This window comes from Catharus ustulatus, chromosome 3 (genome assembly GCF_009819885.2).
Source record: "Catharus ustulatus isolate bCatUst1 chromosome 3, bCatUst1.pri.v2, whole genome shotgun sequence".
NCBI lineage: Eukaryota > Metazoa > Chordata > Aves > Passeriformes > Turdidae > Catharus > Catharus ustulatus.
This window is the reverse complement of record NC_046223.1, coordinates 5,426,793-5,443,430: the sequence shown is the minus strand read 5'-3', so window position 1 is coordinate 5,443,430 and position 16,638 is coordinate 5,426,793. Positions and strand designations below refer to the sequence as shown.

The window sequence follows — 16,638 nt, the reverse complement described above, 5'->3', positions numbered from 1 at the left end:
CTTGCATTGCACAAGTTCTGGAAAAGTGTTAAAAAAGATATAAGTAAAAAAGCTGAAAATTTGTAATTTTTTGCAGTATCTGTGTTTCAGTTTATGGTGCAACGCTGGTGTATGATGTAAGAAAGGCTGTATCTACACAGCCGTATGCTAAATTTCATGACTCTTCTTAACCCTGTTGCTTGCTTGTCCACTGTGCCTGCAGCTGCACCTCTTCAAAGCCTGTTCTATTAATCTGACCTACTGAGCTTATGGGGTCTTATTTTTAAATCCTCACAGAAATGATTTGCTGCACCCAGGTTAAGAATTGAAAGGAAAATTAAATTAAGGTACCTAAGTAATGAAAGCATCCTTGGATTTGATAGGTAGAAGCCATCAAAGCAAAAATCTGTATCCCTGGAAAGATTTTTGATATTGTTTAGTGCTAGGGAGAATTACCATTGCTAATATATCGTGCAACATAAGGCCTTAAATTCATAAGCATATGAATTCTTTTATTTCCAAAGTTGTTTGTTATGATTTAGGTCATAAATTGAGAGATTTCCAACTCAAACATTTCTCTCTTTATAAGGCCTACAGCATTGGGGTCATAGTGTGGTGTGGTTTTGCTGACAGATAAATTTTAAAAAAAGCCTTAAGAAATGTCTGAATTTTTCTTGCTGCCATGAAATGTAAGCCCAGCATTTGTTACTGTGATGTAGGGGTTGAATGGTTGCCTGCCTAGTATGACACATGTATAATTCTTGTTTCTTGTTCTTGAGCAGTGGACTTTTCTTAACTAGAGACAAGTTTAAAAAAAAAAATCCAATAAAGCATTGTTCTGCCTATTCTCAGTTCTTTTTAGCTGGGGAAAAAAATGTAACAGATGTTACCTAAAACCTTTACACAAATCTGTGAAGGAGGGAGTTGACCAACTGTAATTCCAAAATATTTTGAAGAATAGGAAGAAAAAATGCCCAGATTTGTGTTTTCTTATATATAAAAGAAATATATGTCTTTTATTTATCCCTCATTTCTTCTCTTTTTAGGTTTTCCAAATGAGCCTGCTGCTGTCATTGCCCTTAACACTATTAAGGAATGGTTAAGCAAGAATCACAATGAGGTATGGAATATTTTTTTTTTTCAAATTTGTGTTTAAGGTTATGGTCTTTGACTCCAAAACTGTGAAAAGAGTAAACATAGGCTTCAGCCTTGAAGTCTTTCATTATATAGTCTTAAGACCAGTGAAGTCAGGTCAGGACAATATAGTCAGGGGAAGATTTTTATATCTAAAAGCTGTACTAGAGTTCAAAGGAAGTACCTTTGTTTGAAACCACACTGTGCATTTCCTGTGCATTATAATCTTTCCTGGCAAAGCAGAAGACTATTCTCTTCCTAAGCTGTTTCTGAGTGTCAGAGTTTTCAGATAATAATGAGGAGATTCTTGGAAAGGAAACGTGGATACCAGTTGTCAGTGGAAACAGCCACCAAAGGTCTGTGGTGTTCTAGGGTCACTTTACAGTCAACAGCTGTAGGATCCTTTTTTCTATTTTCATTACTTTTCTGGTTTGCCTACTATTAAGTATTCACGTTCCCAGAAACACTCACTAAATATATGATTTTTTAATAGTGCTGGTCATCTTCCAGTGGCAACATAATAGTGATTTTTTTGCATAAGACAAAAAATGCTTCTCATAGAAGGATCTGCATCTCTTCCCTTTCTAGTGTTTGTCTTTCTGTGTCCCTAGTGTTGGGTTGGACAAGTGCAGCAAAAAAAGTGGCAAAATAAATAAAATGATCATGTCTTAAAACTGATGATAGCCAGCAGATTTCAGACAGTTAAAGTTATTTGGTATTTTGTCTGAAAACATTGAACAAATCAAATTGAAGAAGCACTGCATAAGGATGTAATTAGTAATATTTTTCCTCTAGCAATATATTAAAGGAACCTATTTTTTCCCCATAATCTGACGTGTCAGGGTGTGAATTTATTTGGTTTATATGCTTTGGTTTGGGTTTTTTGCCAAATTTGAATTGAAGGGAAGTAATATGTTGAGATTTGAGCAGTACAATTGAGGTTTTCAAACCTGGAAGTGCACTAAAGGAGTTCATACCTGTTTGGACACTGATTCTTATAGCACTGAGTGGTTATTTGCTGTGGCTTTTGCTTCCCACAGCAGGAAATCTGAGCAGTGAAGCAGGAATTTTGGATGGACAGACTTCATTAACACTATTAGGCTTAGCCCTAAACTTACATTTTTGGGATCTTATCTGTTTGTGATTTTAACCTTGATTTGTGAGGCTAAAACCAATATGTTTGTGGTGCTTACCACTTATCATTTCTCCTAGCTTCATTTTTACCACATAATTTAAAAGTTTAGGCTAAAAGGTTTGGTTTTGGTTTTTGCTCCAGAAAAAAGCTTTTCTTCCTCAAAAACTGAGTCTGTATTGCATATATGCCTCCTGCCTTGCTCCTCATAAACTCCAATTTAACCAGAATTACTTTTAAATAAATAGCTGTAGCTTATAACGTTTGGACAGTGAAAGGAGCCCAGGCTGTCCTAACTACAAAGCAATTATTTGAAGTTATCACACTCATCTTACACCACAGTTGTTCTTTTCAATTTGGACTATTACAGCTCGTAGTTGTTGCCTTTAATGTTGTTTCCCTAATCCTGAATCCCAGCCTACCCAAACTGAGGTCTCACTCTGTTTGATGCACTTGAAGACATATGGGTGGTGAAATTATTGCATATTACTGATTATGAGGATTCAGAGCTGTTCCCCCAGAGTTTTTGTTGATTTTCACACAAAGTGGAGTATTAGGTTTTTGTCTAAGTATGGTTTGAGGGTTTGTTTATCCACAATTTTGTACTTTCTCACAGGAAGCTTATCCTCTTCCTAAGGTTTTTCCACAATTCACTGTCTCGAGTTTTAGATTATGGCATACTAGCATGTTTTACCATGTCATAAATAAGACAGCAACAAAATAAAGATGCTCAATTTTATAGAAGTAACTTATGCAGTAAAAGGGATCTTTGAGAAGCATGCCATTACTGGGTTGCTGTTTCTTAATGTGTACAACAAGGTGAGCATGGTTATCTGGTTTAACAGAACTGATGTAGCTCTGTGCCAGGTGTCAATTTGATTTAATTTATATTGTTGTGGAATCACAGAATGTTTAAAGTTCATCTAGTTCCAACCCCTGCTATGGGCAGTGATGCTACCCCTTGGACCAGGCTGCTCAGGGCCCCATCCATCCTGGCCTTGAACATTCCAGGGATGTGTCCACTTACTCCCTTGGACTAGACTTTGTAGTAGTAATATTATACGTTACCCAAGCTTCTCCCCAAAGTAGCTCATCATACAGAAATGGAATGAAGAGGACTTTCTGTGCTTTAATCCAGTCTCCTCTTATTGCACACAGCCATATGATACAATCCTTTCTATAAAGTTCTGTCTTAAAGACAGATCATTTCCCACTGCACCCACTAGGTATTTAAATTCACATTTTCCAGTCTAGGAGCAAAACCTGTAATGCTTTGGCACAAGGGCAGCTTTTCAGAGTGCTGCCCACATCTCACTGCTGTTAGCACTGAACAGACCTGCTCCCCTGCTACTGCCTGCACTGTCAGGATGAGTTGGTGTGTCCAGCTAACAGCATCGCCTGAACAAGAAAGGCCTCCTACACTTGCCTCTGCCAGAGTTAAATTAATCAAAGTCAACTTCTTCCCCTGAACCTTTGTTCTGCAATCTGCCTTACCTGTGAGAAGGTTCTGCTGCTTTAGTCCCAGAGGTGTCTGGCAGCCAGTTATGCCCTTGGACCTAACCACTCACTCAGGTCTCAGACTCTCTGATTGTAGAATGTGAATTGGCTGATTGAATTCAAGAAGTTTTACTGCAAGATAGATAGCATGTTCACTGGGGAACCTGCCTCCATAACAATATATCTGGTAAAAACAGGTGAATAAGATGGAAAACCGACAAATTTCCAAGTCTTTTGTTGTGCTCTACAGCAGTCTCCTCTGCCTTCCAGCAACCCAGGAATCTGTGACAAATTTGGGAAAGATAAGGGAATATTCTTGTTTTCACCTCTCTACCTCCCTATATAGCATCTTTCCTTTGATGCTATAATGAAGATTTTTAAGATACTGATATTAATTCCAAATACAAAAAAATCAATTGCTATATTCCTTAGTCAGCCCAGGGGCCTGAAAATGTAACTTGAATGACTCCTGCAATCTGCGTTAGAGTCCTGCAAGTTTCTCTGTCATAGTCTTTAAAAGACAGATGATTTGCATTTAATAAAAGGTTTTCTTATCCAAGCCCATGGTTATGCTTGACCCCTCAGGTGTTTGTATAAAAACTTATTAGCATGCTTAACTCTGATGTCACTTAGATGAATGTCTCATTACCATGCAAATGGAGCTAGCTACTTTTGGAGGTTAATTGTTACAAAGCAACAGAGAGGTATTTCTATTGTAATTTACTCATCATACAGCCACCATAGTCCAGCAGCCTAAAACTCAACTACATAAAGTTAGCTGGGAAAAATAACCTCATTGTAAGATCAGTTGTGTGTAGCAGCAGCACTGTTCCACTCTGGAAATGAAGCCCTTAGTCAAACTAATCTCTGGCCATGCTTTACACCAAGGTTTGCTGACTTGCAGCCAGGGGGCAAATCTAGTTTAGAAGCTGGTAAATGGTGTTATGCTGTAAGTGTAGAAATCCCTTGGAGCAATCTCCCAGGTATGGCCTCAGTCAGCAGAAGTGGTTAATTTACTGCAGACCACCTAGGCTATCTCCTTAGCAAACTGGGTTTTCACATTTCACCAGTGCTCTAGGAGTTTAATAGAATTCTTCAGAGCACAAAATAGATTTGGAGTCCACTCTTTAGGAAATTACACCCTGGCATTCATTTTAAAATGCACATTAAGTTCTTTAAACAGGTCAGAATGTTTCTTTCTGGCGTAATTTTGCAAGGTTTGAGGTGCTGCCAGCTGATTTCCTGTGATGGTATCTCAAAAACCTTGTGACAGCTTTAAATACTGGGCCCTGTTACATTACTAGGGGTGATGAGGAGAGGGTTATCTTTTTCTAGGAATGTTTGCAATAATATAAATTATCTACTTTTTCTTTGCTATATTTCTCAAAAGGTTGAAAAGTAAAAAGACCTAAGTGTATGCCTCACCATACAATACACGGACATCAAAAGCCTCAGGACTTTTTCACTGCTCAAGAAAAGACTTTAATTTAACAGCACATTTAGTTCAAAGTATTGTTCTTTCTCTTGCACAGTATCTCACAACATTTATTACACATCCTGGTAGAACAACAACTAGGAAAGTGCAATGGCAATGTGTGTGCTGTTGAAATAACTGATAGAAATTAAAATAAAGGGGAAATAAATCTACACATTCATGGTTTTTTCATTAGACTCATTGCTGAAAAGAGACTTTTTTCTTATTTTGCCTGAAGTACATGAGAGGTCCTTGTCTTTTAGCAGATGGTTATGTATCCCACAGCCAAAAAAAAGTGAACATTTCCAGCAGCAGGATGAGCCAAATCCCATCCCAGTCCAGCTAAAATTAGAGGAACTCTGTTTTAATGGGGGTGAGAGGTAGCCAGGATCACACTTGCTGTACTCCTCCAGACAGAAATGTTCATGAGGAAACCCCTGTTTGTCTGGTTAGGCACACTCCAAGGTAGGTGCCCTGCACCTGTGCTTCCTATGGTACTGTACTCCACCCAGATAGGATATGTGGGGATATTTCCCACTACTAAGGTAGCAAAAGGCAGGATATCTCACACACCTAAAATGCTGCTGGGTACTGGTGACCAGTTTGGAGGGGGATGTTGTGATGACCAGCAAAGGGAGCTGCCACCTCTCTCTATTGCACAAAGCAGGCTCGCCTGAAAGACCATTTAAATATTAATTCTATGTTGTTTTTAATTTCTCTAACCCCTTCCTTTTGGTGGTCCCAGCAATCTAATTCTGGCTCTTCATTCCTCAGAGACAATTAAACAAAGTGGTATCTTGACATGAGGGCTCATCTTTATCTCTGCAGAAGGATGCAGATGGAGACAGCCTGTCGTGGAAAACGCTGCCTGATGCAAGTTCCATTTAATGTAACCTCAGTTTGATTCCCCTAGGGCAGAGCAACCAACTTTCAACATAGATTCCAGAAAGGGGTTGAGTAGCTAGCTGGCAAGAATTAATTAAAGGAAGCAAGTTTAAAAAACCTCAAACATGTATATGAATGCAAACAACTCCCCTTAAGACAGCATGACTTTTATTTTTGATTTGTTAGTTTTCATGTTTACAGTCAACAAAACCATGTGAAATTTTGACAAAATACATATATTTATGCCTAAGGCAATATCTTTTTGTTTGGGCCTGACATGTATTTATTTAAAAGAATATTTATTACTGAGAAATAAAGCTCTGAAGATGCAGGTTTCGATTGAAGGCACTGACAGATCCTCAAGGACAGTGAGGGTGCCGATAAAAATTCATCCGGCTATTTTGGTCGCTCTGATATGCCAGTATCACTTGATTAACATAATCTCCTCCCCTCCCCCAGCACTGTTCTCCTGGGTAGGTTAAAAAATTATCTCCTTTCTATTTCTACATTCTAATTAGGTGGTAATCATATGCTGCTCTGATTGAAATGAAAATCAGCCATCATGCCACTGTCATCTTGCTGAAGTCGAGGAAAAAATAAAAAAAGCTTTTCTACTGGTACAAAATTAAAATTATTTACTTGCTCTGTGTAGCTGCTCTCTCACCAGGCTCAGAGAGATTCAGGGCTGTCCCCAAAGCCCAAATCTAGCTATCATCCCTACAGACAATTCATTTTCTGAAATGATAAGGCAGCTGCCAAGGCAGCAATGCTTTTCTTATATGTTCTTCAGGCTGCTGTTTAGTTGGAGGGGTGATAAAGTGAAGCGGACAAAGCCTGTCTTTGTTACACATAATACTTTATTTATTAACTTGAAAAGGTTTTGGCATTTTTGCTACAGCTACTGAGAAGCAGGAAGGAAGGAAGGATCCCTCCTGGACAGAACTGTTAGAGCTCATGATGGCTGGGACTGTCCCAGGCCAATGTCCCGTGCTGTGGTTTGAGATCTAATTTATGACAAGAATGAAACTGGGAGGAAGGATTTGGAGACATGGCTTTCTCTCAACTCTTGCCTCTAAAATTTGTGGAGGATCAAGGAAATCCATGCATAGTGTAGATGTTTTTGCTGAACACATCTTTGTAAAGGTTTGTCTAACCTTTGTGTACTGCATCAAAAGCACCTTCAGTAACTCTGCTACAGCTAATGAGTGTCACTAATACAAAACAGAGCTCTGCATGGGTTCTTTTGTGTTTACAGCAGTTAACTATCTAATAACTGAAATTTGCAAATTTGCCAAATATTTTTTTCATTTTATCCTTACGGTTTAATAGCAGTTATGATAACAGGAGACTGGATAGCTTCAAAATCCTACAGGCATGTAGCTAAATTAACAAAATGGTCTCTGCTTCAGGGCTGAGATTTTGTCTTGTTTCTGTGATTTATTTTTTTCCTTGTGATTTCTGGGTGTTTGGAGGGGCCTTACAACTGTAGTGAGCAGTGTGACAAAATACCTAAAACTAAGTAGAAACAGTTTTCCTTCTTGTTATTTCTTGCATGACAAAAAAGATCATGATAACATCCTATTATTTCTGTTCTGGCTTTCAGCCAGAAATCTGATAATTTCAACTGGCTCCTTAAATCCGCACAACACAGAAGAGGTTCAGCCTTCATTTTGGAAGGATTCATTTATTGTTGCTGCCCTTCTGGGGACTTTAAATTGGCTTGTATTCCTCGCCCTGTGTGTATGTAGGTATAAATAACTGAGGAATAACAATCTATGTAACTCGAGTGAGATTCATGGGTAAAACATTTCACGAGTAATGGAGAAATTGCTGCTGCAATCTTTGTTTTGCTTCTGAGCCCTGCACATTTGTAAATCTGTTGGAATTTATGTTTTGCTCTGCTTTGGTGTCTGACTGAGCTGTATCAGTGGGTCACAGGTGGGTGTTAGCAGGAACTGTGCTGGGATGGGGTAAGAGGAAGGAGATGGTGGAGAAGGTGGGGGTTTGCAAGGATGCTCCTCTTGTGGAGACGGTACTTTGGGAGACTCACAGGAAAAGCTGCCTGCCACGGATGGGCTGGGCTGGCAGTCAGCAGCAGACATAAAGCAGGTGGGATGGATGGGTACCAGCTGCTGGCCGGGCTGCCTGCCCAGCCACATCCCCAGGGAGGGAGATGGCACTCTGCTGGCACAGCCCTTCCACACGAGACAGGGGCACATGCTTGTGTTTGCTGGCACTTCCCTGGCATCCTGCAGAGTGCATGATGGCTTCTTTGGGTGTTCTGTTTCCAATGAACTCACGTAGCTGTTATGCTTCTGGAAAGGTGCCACTTTGGTTTGGTTTAAATTCAGTTGTCTTGCCTCACAGTTTTTCCCAAAACAGAATGTCCAGTGTGGAATGTGAGGGTGAAATATAACTAAAATACAAAGAAATCCTTCAGGTGAGTCTCATACTGAAGCAAACATTGGATCACCCTATGAAGAGCCAAACTGAATGAAAGAAATAACTGTAAACAGAATACTTTGTTAGGTTTTATTCTATTTTTCCCATCTAAAATCTGGCCAATTCCTACCATCATTTCTGACCACATCAGCAATCAACAGAAGACCACAATCAAATATATACAGAAGGAAACCCATATGGATCCTTATGGCCAGAGTGCATTCCCTATGAGGAATAGAATTTTATTGCTGCTAGACTTTGGTATCTTGGCATATAGTTTGAGATATATGATTCTGACATTTAATAGGTTAGATGATATTGGCCACATACTTCATAGGTTCTATCTCCTATTGTATTCCTGGGAAGGTGAAAAATAGGTCTGTCTATTAAATATGAAATGACAGAACAGATGAGAAGAGCACTGTGGATGTGGAGAGCATTGACAATGAGGACCTGTGGAAACATGGGAATGATGGCAGGCTTCCAGATAAAATAACTGAAAATTGTGAGCAGAGTTTAAGGGTGCATATCACCTTCCTACTTAGACTTCAGGACAGATTATGTGACTCCTTCATTTATTTGGGATTAAGGAAAAAAATGGAAAATAAATTAGGTGAGCTATGAAATTTTTCACTTCCATAGGAATTGTAAGCTTCATGGGAAGACTTTTTGAACAAACACCACACAGGGACTAACTCAGGTTTCTCCTTACTTCTAACTTGATCTCTCATGAGATAAAAAATTAACTTTTACAAGCACAGACTGTTTACAGCTACTAAATCTAAATAGAATTAATTTCTTGAAGCCTTACTTTCTTTTAACTTATATTTAAAAAGAAAAGGATGAATATACTTTGGAGCTAGTAAAATAAGTAGAAAACAACCAGTGGTTAGATGATAAATACAGGTGAGGGTGAAAGCAGAATTAAGTAGCTTTAAAAGCAATAAAATTTTACAGTTGAGATGGAAGTTTCCATGGCACAGAGCACAGCTTTGACTTGCAGTTATGCCTTGTAAATAACAAGGTCAGTGTTGCCATGTCTCCCTTCTTTTCTGTCTGTCTTCATCCTGATTCAGGAGCACGTTTTCATTCTGGAGTAAATTTGCATTTACCACAAGCTTGATCTTCTCTGAGCTGGTACATTTTTCTCATCTTTGCTATTAGACCTAAGATACCATTTGGTAGGACACTTTCCTTCTCTTTAGTACTTCAGGCTGAAAAGAAATACTAAGAACCACTGCTATATCTTCATCCACATGATCAATGCCCAATAAATCCAGGGGAATAGGTGTCTTTTTGATTTCTCCCCCTTGCGAGAAACCAGGGCCTTTCAGGAACCCATGTCTAAATTTCCTAGATTTGATGATGTACAAAGAAGAGATTTTTCATGTTCTGCATTCTTTTCTGGTTTCTTTCATACAGCTTTCCCCCACACTTAAAAGGCACTGTGTATTTAAACCTCAATCCAGCTACATGTTTTCAGGTTGGGGAAGGGTTTTATATGTGGTTTTCTGTCTTTTCTGCTGGAAATTTCATCTGTCATTTAAAGCCCCTTTGGGTTTGTAATCCAAAAGGTTAGAAAACCTAAGTCTTCTATTTGCATATCAATAGTCTTATCCTTTAGTTGAGATGGTGACGGATTGTTTTATAGATAAAATGCAGTCTATATGAATAATTTAATTTATTATTTTTGCTTTCACTTTTTTTTTAAAAAGGGCATGTCAAATGCCTTCTCCATGTGTGGAAACAAGTCTTTGAAGTTGCACTGTTGCTTATTGTTGTGCTTATGGTTACAAGAGTTGAGTGCTCAAACTAATAAGAAACAAACTTATCACAGAGCACTTTGACTCCCATGAATTCAATCCTGATGCCTGTGGGATGATAACCTCTTCCCTGTGGACATTTAAATAAACATCTCCCTTTGGGATTACATATAATCATATATGATCTGTATGATGATGACCTCCTGGTGGGAAATGTTTCAGGAGGGACAATAGAAATGAAGTGATTTAGTCCTGCTGACTGTGTTCCTTGTTGAAACCTCTCCCTACAGACATCATAAAAAGTTCATTAATATTTACAAAGCAAACATGTTTCCCTTCAGACAGCTGAGGTTCCACTGCCTTGATTTTGGTTGGATTCTATGAAGTTTGATACAGTGTTATATAGCATAATTGCAATATCTCATTAAGATGCATGCTTAGATTTGTACAATATCCTAGACATTTTTATCTAGAGTGATTTTTATGGGGTATATCACATGAGAATAAAATCTCATCATAACTATAGCTTGCTTATGTGTGTATGTTTGTCAGATGGGGTCTGAGTCTTTGTGGAAGTTTGGGAAAAGCCTGGCATGCTGTTGGTACTGAATCACATATTAGCAAGGTGTGGACTTGTGTATATAAGAAAAAGCTGTACTGCAGATTATCAAAGATACTTGTCATTCAATGCTCTGAGTGTAAATCCAAAGGGTAAGCTTCTATAGACTAGCACTAGTCTTCAAAGCCTTCCTAAATTTTACTAGAGGTGGAATTTTTGCATCACAGTTGCTAACAAGGAAGGGTGGGCATAAGGATCCCTAGTCATGGAATCACGGTATGCTGTGAGTTGGAAGGGACACACTGGAATTGTCAAGTCCAGCTAGGGTGGCAGTGTTAGTGTTTGTTACAGGAGATAGAGAAAAAGGCTGAATTAGCTCCCACATTGAAAACACAAGCATTTGCAAAAAATACAGTGGTTTATTTATTAGCACTTGTGGTAGTGTGAGCGTGATGCTTCAGTTTCTGCAGTGCTGTCTTTGAGACAGAGAGGTCTTTGAGAGACAATCCCATGACATGCAATTTATAGCCATGGTACTCCAAAAATAAATCAAGCTTGTACGATGCCTCCAAATAGCAGAAACAGAGAGGGAAAGAAGCAACTATAAAATTTTTATGAGCTATTAAGAGAATAAAGAATTACACATATATAATACCACATAAAATACTACTTCAATGTGAGATTGCCCAGTGAAATGGGATTTCCACCTAAATGATGAGTAACTTGTCTTTGCTGGTGATTCATGGTCACCTTCCATGTGTGAGGGAAAAAGGGATCCTGCTGCTGTCAAATGAGCTGAGATCTGGGGCAGAGGCCTGGCTGTGGATAGCCATGTATGGTTTTTCTCTCTGGCCTGGACTGGAAATAAGCAGGGGAAGGGAAGGCTGACACTGTCTCTTACCCAGAGTATTGCCTGAACTTCAGAAATGAAGTGCTGAGCAGCTGTTTGATCCAGATTCTTAGCTTAAAAAATATCATAGTTGAAAGAGAGAACTGTCATAGGTCTTAGTGCACCGTTAGCCAGTGGGTTTTCTGAAGTGCTCTGCTGCAAAAAGTTGATCTTGGACGTCCAGCATATCCAAAGCAGCCACATGGAGTAAAAATGAGCTGCAGGTGCAGGGATCTGGCAGGTTCCAGTATGCCTTGCTCTGCCCTCCTTTGTACTTTCTTTCCCTTTGCAGTTTCTTCCTTTCAGCCATCCCTGTCCTGCCCCCTGCGTGACTGGTGAATTTGTCTATTTATATTCAGCTTTATTGTCTGGGCATTTAGCTGAGTGCTTTGGATCGGGATGTGGAAAACAAAGGCTGTACCTCCACTCTGGCTCCATCTCGTGTGCTGCAGCTCTTGTTTTCAGGTAGGGATTTCAAGTCCAGCTGCTCCCTATTGATCCTGTAGGGAAGTGGCAGGTTGAATCAATTATCTGACATGCACATTCTCTGTTGGCACAATTCTCCAGAGCTTTATAATGGCACAAATTATGATACTTGCTAGTGAAAAAAGAAAGTTACACTTGGGTATGGCAATTAATATGCAATTAAGAAGGCATTCTTTTTTCTTCCCGAGTATTTTTTTCCCCAGCTATTTTTAGATTTGAATTGACTGAATAGTTAAAGAATTGCTTTTGGTGAATTGTATTTTTAGTATTTTTTCCCTGAATTAGCTTTGATTTTTCTTCCTGCAGGGACAGCAAGAAGCACAGACAGCTGTTATTTAAAACAAAATTGAATATAAAATACTATCAAACCATTTACTATATCTGAACTACAATGCAGCAGTTTTCTGTTTTAATGATGTATTGTTTTTGCTTATGCATGGCATCGGTGCTCAAACTTACATTTGTTTAGAAAAATGATGAGATTTGAAGGTAAATGGAGTGTATAGCTGGAAACATGTATAAGGTATTTTGATAATTTCCTTGCTGCCCACGGTAGTGACATAGCCCAGCAGGATGAAAGGAGGAAGAGGTTGAAGGGTGTTGGGTTGAGATGTCAGCACAATCTGAAATGACAACGTCTGGGAGCAAAAGGAGCAGAGCAGTCAGAGCCCCCCTTTGGCCTGTGGCAGCACTGCTGAGGCTCCAGCTCAGTGTCAATTTGTGCCAGTGCCTGGAGCTTTGTGTGACAGTGACACATTGTCACTGAGGACCTGGGAGGAGACACTCAGGGTCACCAGGCAGCCCCAGTTCAGCTGTGTGCCCCCTCTGACTCGTGTCACCTGTGCTGAGTCTGACCTTGTGATGTACAAGCAATAAAGGCTCTATACTGTGTAAGTCTCCAGAGCTGTCATGTCCCAGTTTTCAGCTAGATTAATTAGCACCCCTGTGAGTAATTCCGTGCGCAGTCATTTTGAGCTGTTAATTTTCTTCCAGATTATTTTCTTCTAAATGCTCTAGATAGTGGTTTTAGAAGAAATTTTCAGTGGTTAATAAAAGTATCTAAGCATGCAAAGCCATAGATGGTGTATATTTTATAAAGCTTTGTCAAATGAAAATATATGACAAGTATAAGTTTTGCTGGCTGGGTGGCCTCTGTGGGCTCTTGCTAAAAGAGGTCAAATTGGCTCTGTGAACTTAAAACCACAACTATACTAATTAATGGGATAGGAAAATGTTAGGAAATGCAATATTATTATTCACAGAACTGGGTCATAATTTCTTTTGCAGTTAGTTTTTGAGCATGTTGTTGCCACACCACAATGCTTTCCATTAATAATGAAGACATTTTTGAGAAATAGTATTAGCAGCTGGTTGACTGTAGTTAATTGATACATTATTGTATTTCAGCACATTCTGTCAGGGGCTGCTGTGAATGGTTTAAAGGCTTCTAGGGAGAAATAAACCAAGATAACCAAGGAGAAGTTGTTTAACTTAATAGTTCTCAGGCTCTGTATATCCTGGTTCAAGGAGGCATCTATTACTGAAATACATAGAGAATGTTGGTTTAGAAAATAATCGTACAATGATTTAATAAATGTTGTCTGTGGGAATAACACACCAGCTCTTCTAGGAGTAGGGTAAGGCAGGGGAGCTCAGAGAGTTTTAAAACCTGAGTGACTAAATGACATAAATCCATTTACTTATGGATTTAATCCAGGCGTCTTTGTCAAATTGGAGTAATGAATTGACAAGGAATTTAAGAAATGAGCCCTTTATGTAACTGAAGTGTGCTAATTACTGCCCTTCCCCCCTCCCAAAATTAACAGAGCTTCAGATAAATGTCTCTTTGTTCCCAGAGTGAGGACTAGAGAAGAAAGGCACAGTGAAGCCCTGGAGAGGATTTAACGACTCCTTCACCTTTATGTCACCAATTCCAATCCAGGCTATTTTTTTTGCGTGTTTGAGAGCTTTCCAGCCTCTGTGGTAGTCTGGCCCCTGTAGAATGAAATTGAGAGCATGGCTTTGGTCCTGATCTCAACTAACATGACTCTAGTTGTACTGTTGGACATTTATGTATTGAAAGAGTCTTACTCTGCAGTCGTGGCACCCAGCTGGAGATTCTGCTTTTCTCTTCAGAGTAGCTGGGATTAGGCACAAAACAGCAGCCTATCGTGTGGATAGTTGCTAATTTTCAGGGATGTGAGAATGAATTTCTTCTTAGATGTGCTTATTGCAGGCCAGGGAAAGTGAGTACTTCAAAAGAACTGAGCTATTTGATCACAGAACATTTTATTGTACAGCTAATTATGTCAAATGGGCTGAACTGAGATAGGGTTCTTAGTGACTTTTTTGCTGTATGTATAATTAGATCTACAGAGTTGTTTCCTCAGCTGGTGTCAGGCTGCTTAGCTCTATTTAAGTCAATTTGCATCAGCTAAGAAGCTGGACCCTGTTATTTATGGAACCATTGACTGTTTATTATACCAGAGCAACACACAGCCAAGTTCTGTACCCTAAGGAAATACAGGCCAAGATGTATTAAGTCAGAAAAACGGTACCGTGCTCACTTTTAAGTAATGACGGGCTAATCTCAACCTTCAGCACTTTTATTTGGCACTTTTTAGAGCTTACAGTAATTAGATATAGAAGTAAAGAATTGCCGTTTTGGGGATGGACTTGAAATTCAGAGGAAAACTTGTGGGGGATTTTGATCTTTGTAGTCTGTGCAAGTATGGAAAAGTTTTGCAATTGAAAAAGAAAGAAACTCTCTGTTTTCAAGCTTCTAGATTCTGTTTAAAAAGATGACACTAAAAATACCAGCTTTCCCAAACTAACCACATTTTGAGGCCAATGTTGCCCTGATGCTTCCTACAACTGAAAACACAGGTATCCCAACTCTGTGTCAGTTAAATGATTTTAATACAATTAATCTTTTGAATTTTGTTCAAGCTATTAATAGATATTTTTAGGTCTGTAGGCCTTGGCATGCCCAGTTTCTCACACTTTGCTTTTATGCTCATCCATGCTAGAAACAGGGCTAACAGATGAATTAAAAATACTGTAGAAAATGTCAGTGTCTAATATAGTAATTAATAAAGTTACAGTCATTTACCTCAACTACTGCTTTGAAAAGATGCTTTCCCTCACACTAATTATTTCTGTATTGTCCTTATTTGCATCATAAGCATTTCACATCAGAGGCATTTTGCTGTTCTTCATCTTAACTTATTAAATCCTTCTTGCTCAAGCATGAATCTGGACAGCTGGATGCCACTAATGGGGCAGCTAGTGCTACCCAGTGGTGTATAATCAACATCCTGTTGCCACACATTAGCATCACACTGCATGCCTGAAAGGACTAAGAAATTTGATTTGTAAAGCAACAGCTGATTAGGGATGATTAACAAAAAGAGGGTCATGGATATTGTGTAACACTGGCTCCTGTCCTTTCAGAATCCAGCCTAGAATGGCAAATCTGCTATGTCAATGTGAACAAAAATAAATGAACCATTATCCAAATGTTTTTATCACTAATCATTTCTCAAAGGCTGTTCAAAACCAAACACATTTGATAGTATTTAAATGAAAACAAAGATTGAAAGGACATTTTCTATGACAAGGAAAATATGTCTATTTTAAACAAAACATACCAATTCATTTTTGTGCAGTGTCAATGGAATACAATATACCATGATAAATATATAAAATATTATTAAATCTACCTTAAAAACCTTGGTAGTTACCAGAGTCTTCCAGATAGTGAGGTTGACTTGAAGACTGTAAAAAGAAGCAGTTCATTTTCGATGGAGAGTGAGATGCACTGGGAAACCCAAAACTGTACCAGGCACTCTTGAATGACCACTGAAGAATCGAGTCAATGGTTTCAGTGTAACGTGTTTATACCTTCATGATTTAGCTCCATTTCTTCAGAGTGCTCTGTAAGCATCATCTGCATCTGTACGCAGGACTGTTTCCAGTTTGCAGTTTTGGCTGGCAGTGCTTTACTTCATTAAAAAAAAAACAAAAAACAAAAAAAAACCAAACAAAAAACCACCAAACAATAACAACAAAGTCCCCCAAAAAATCCCACAACACAGAAACTCACAAAAGATCCACCCCAAAAAACCAACCAAGCAGAAAACCCCTATAACAGCTGTGGATCCAACAGTTCTTGCCTATCTTTCCTCATTTCTTATCCTGGGGACCTCAGTGTATGTCTCAGCTAATTATGGAATGGTTTAGGTTAAAATCATCTTGTTCCAGCTCCCCTGCCACACTTCCCACCTAGATCAGGTTGCTCAGAGCTCCACCAACCTGTGATGGAGCGTTCACACCTTCTCCAGGCAACCTGTTCCAGTGTCTCACCACCCTCACAGGGAAGAATTTCTTTCTAATGTC

At 39.0% G+C, this 16,638-nt stretch overlaps 1 protein-coding gene across 1 annotated transcript in view; it reads left to right on the top strand.

Moving 5' to 3' along the window:
* Nucleotides 1-661: 661 nt before the first annotated feature.
* The window catches only part of LOC116994716 (ADP-ribose glycohydrolase MACROD2-like), a 266,839-nt gene continuing 250,862 nt past the window's right edge, over nucleotides 662-16,638 (top strand). The window contains exons 1-2 of the mRNA XM_033056620.1: nucleotides 662-668; nucleotides 1,026-1,099. Coding sequence (XP_032912511.1) covers nucleotides 662-668; nucleotides 1,026-1,099 — 81 coding nt within the window. The remainder of the gene's footprint in view (nucleotides 669-1,025; nucleotides 1,100-16,638) is intronic.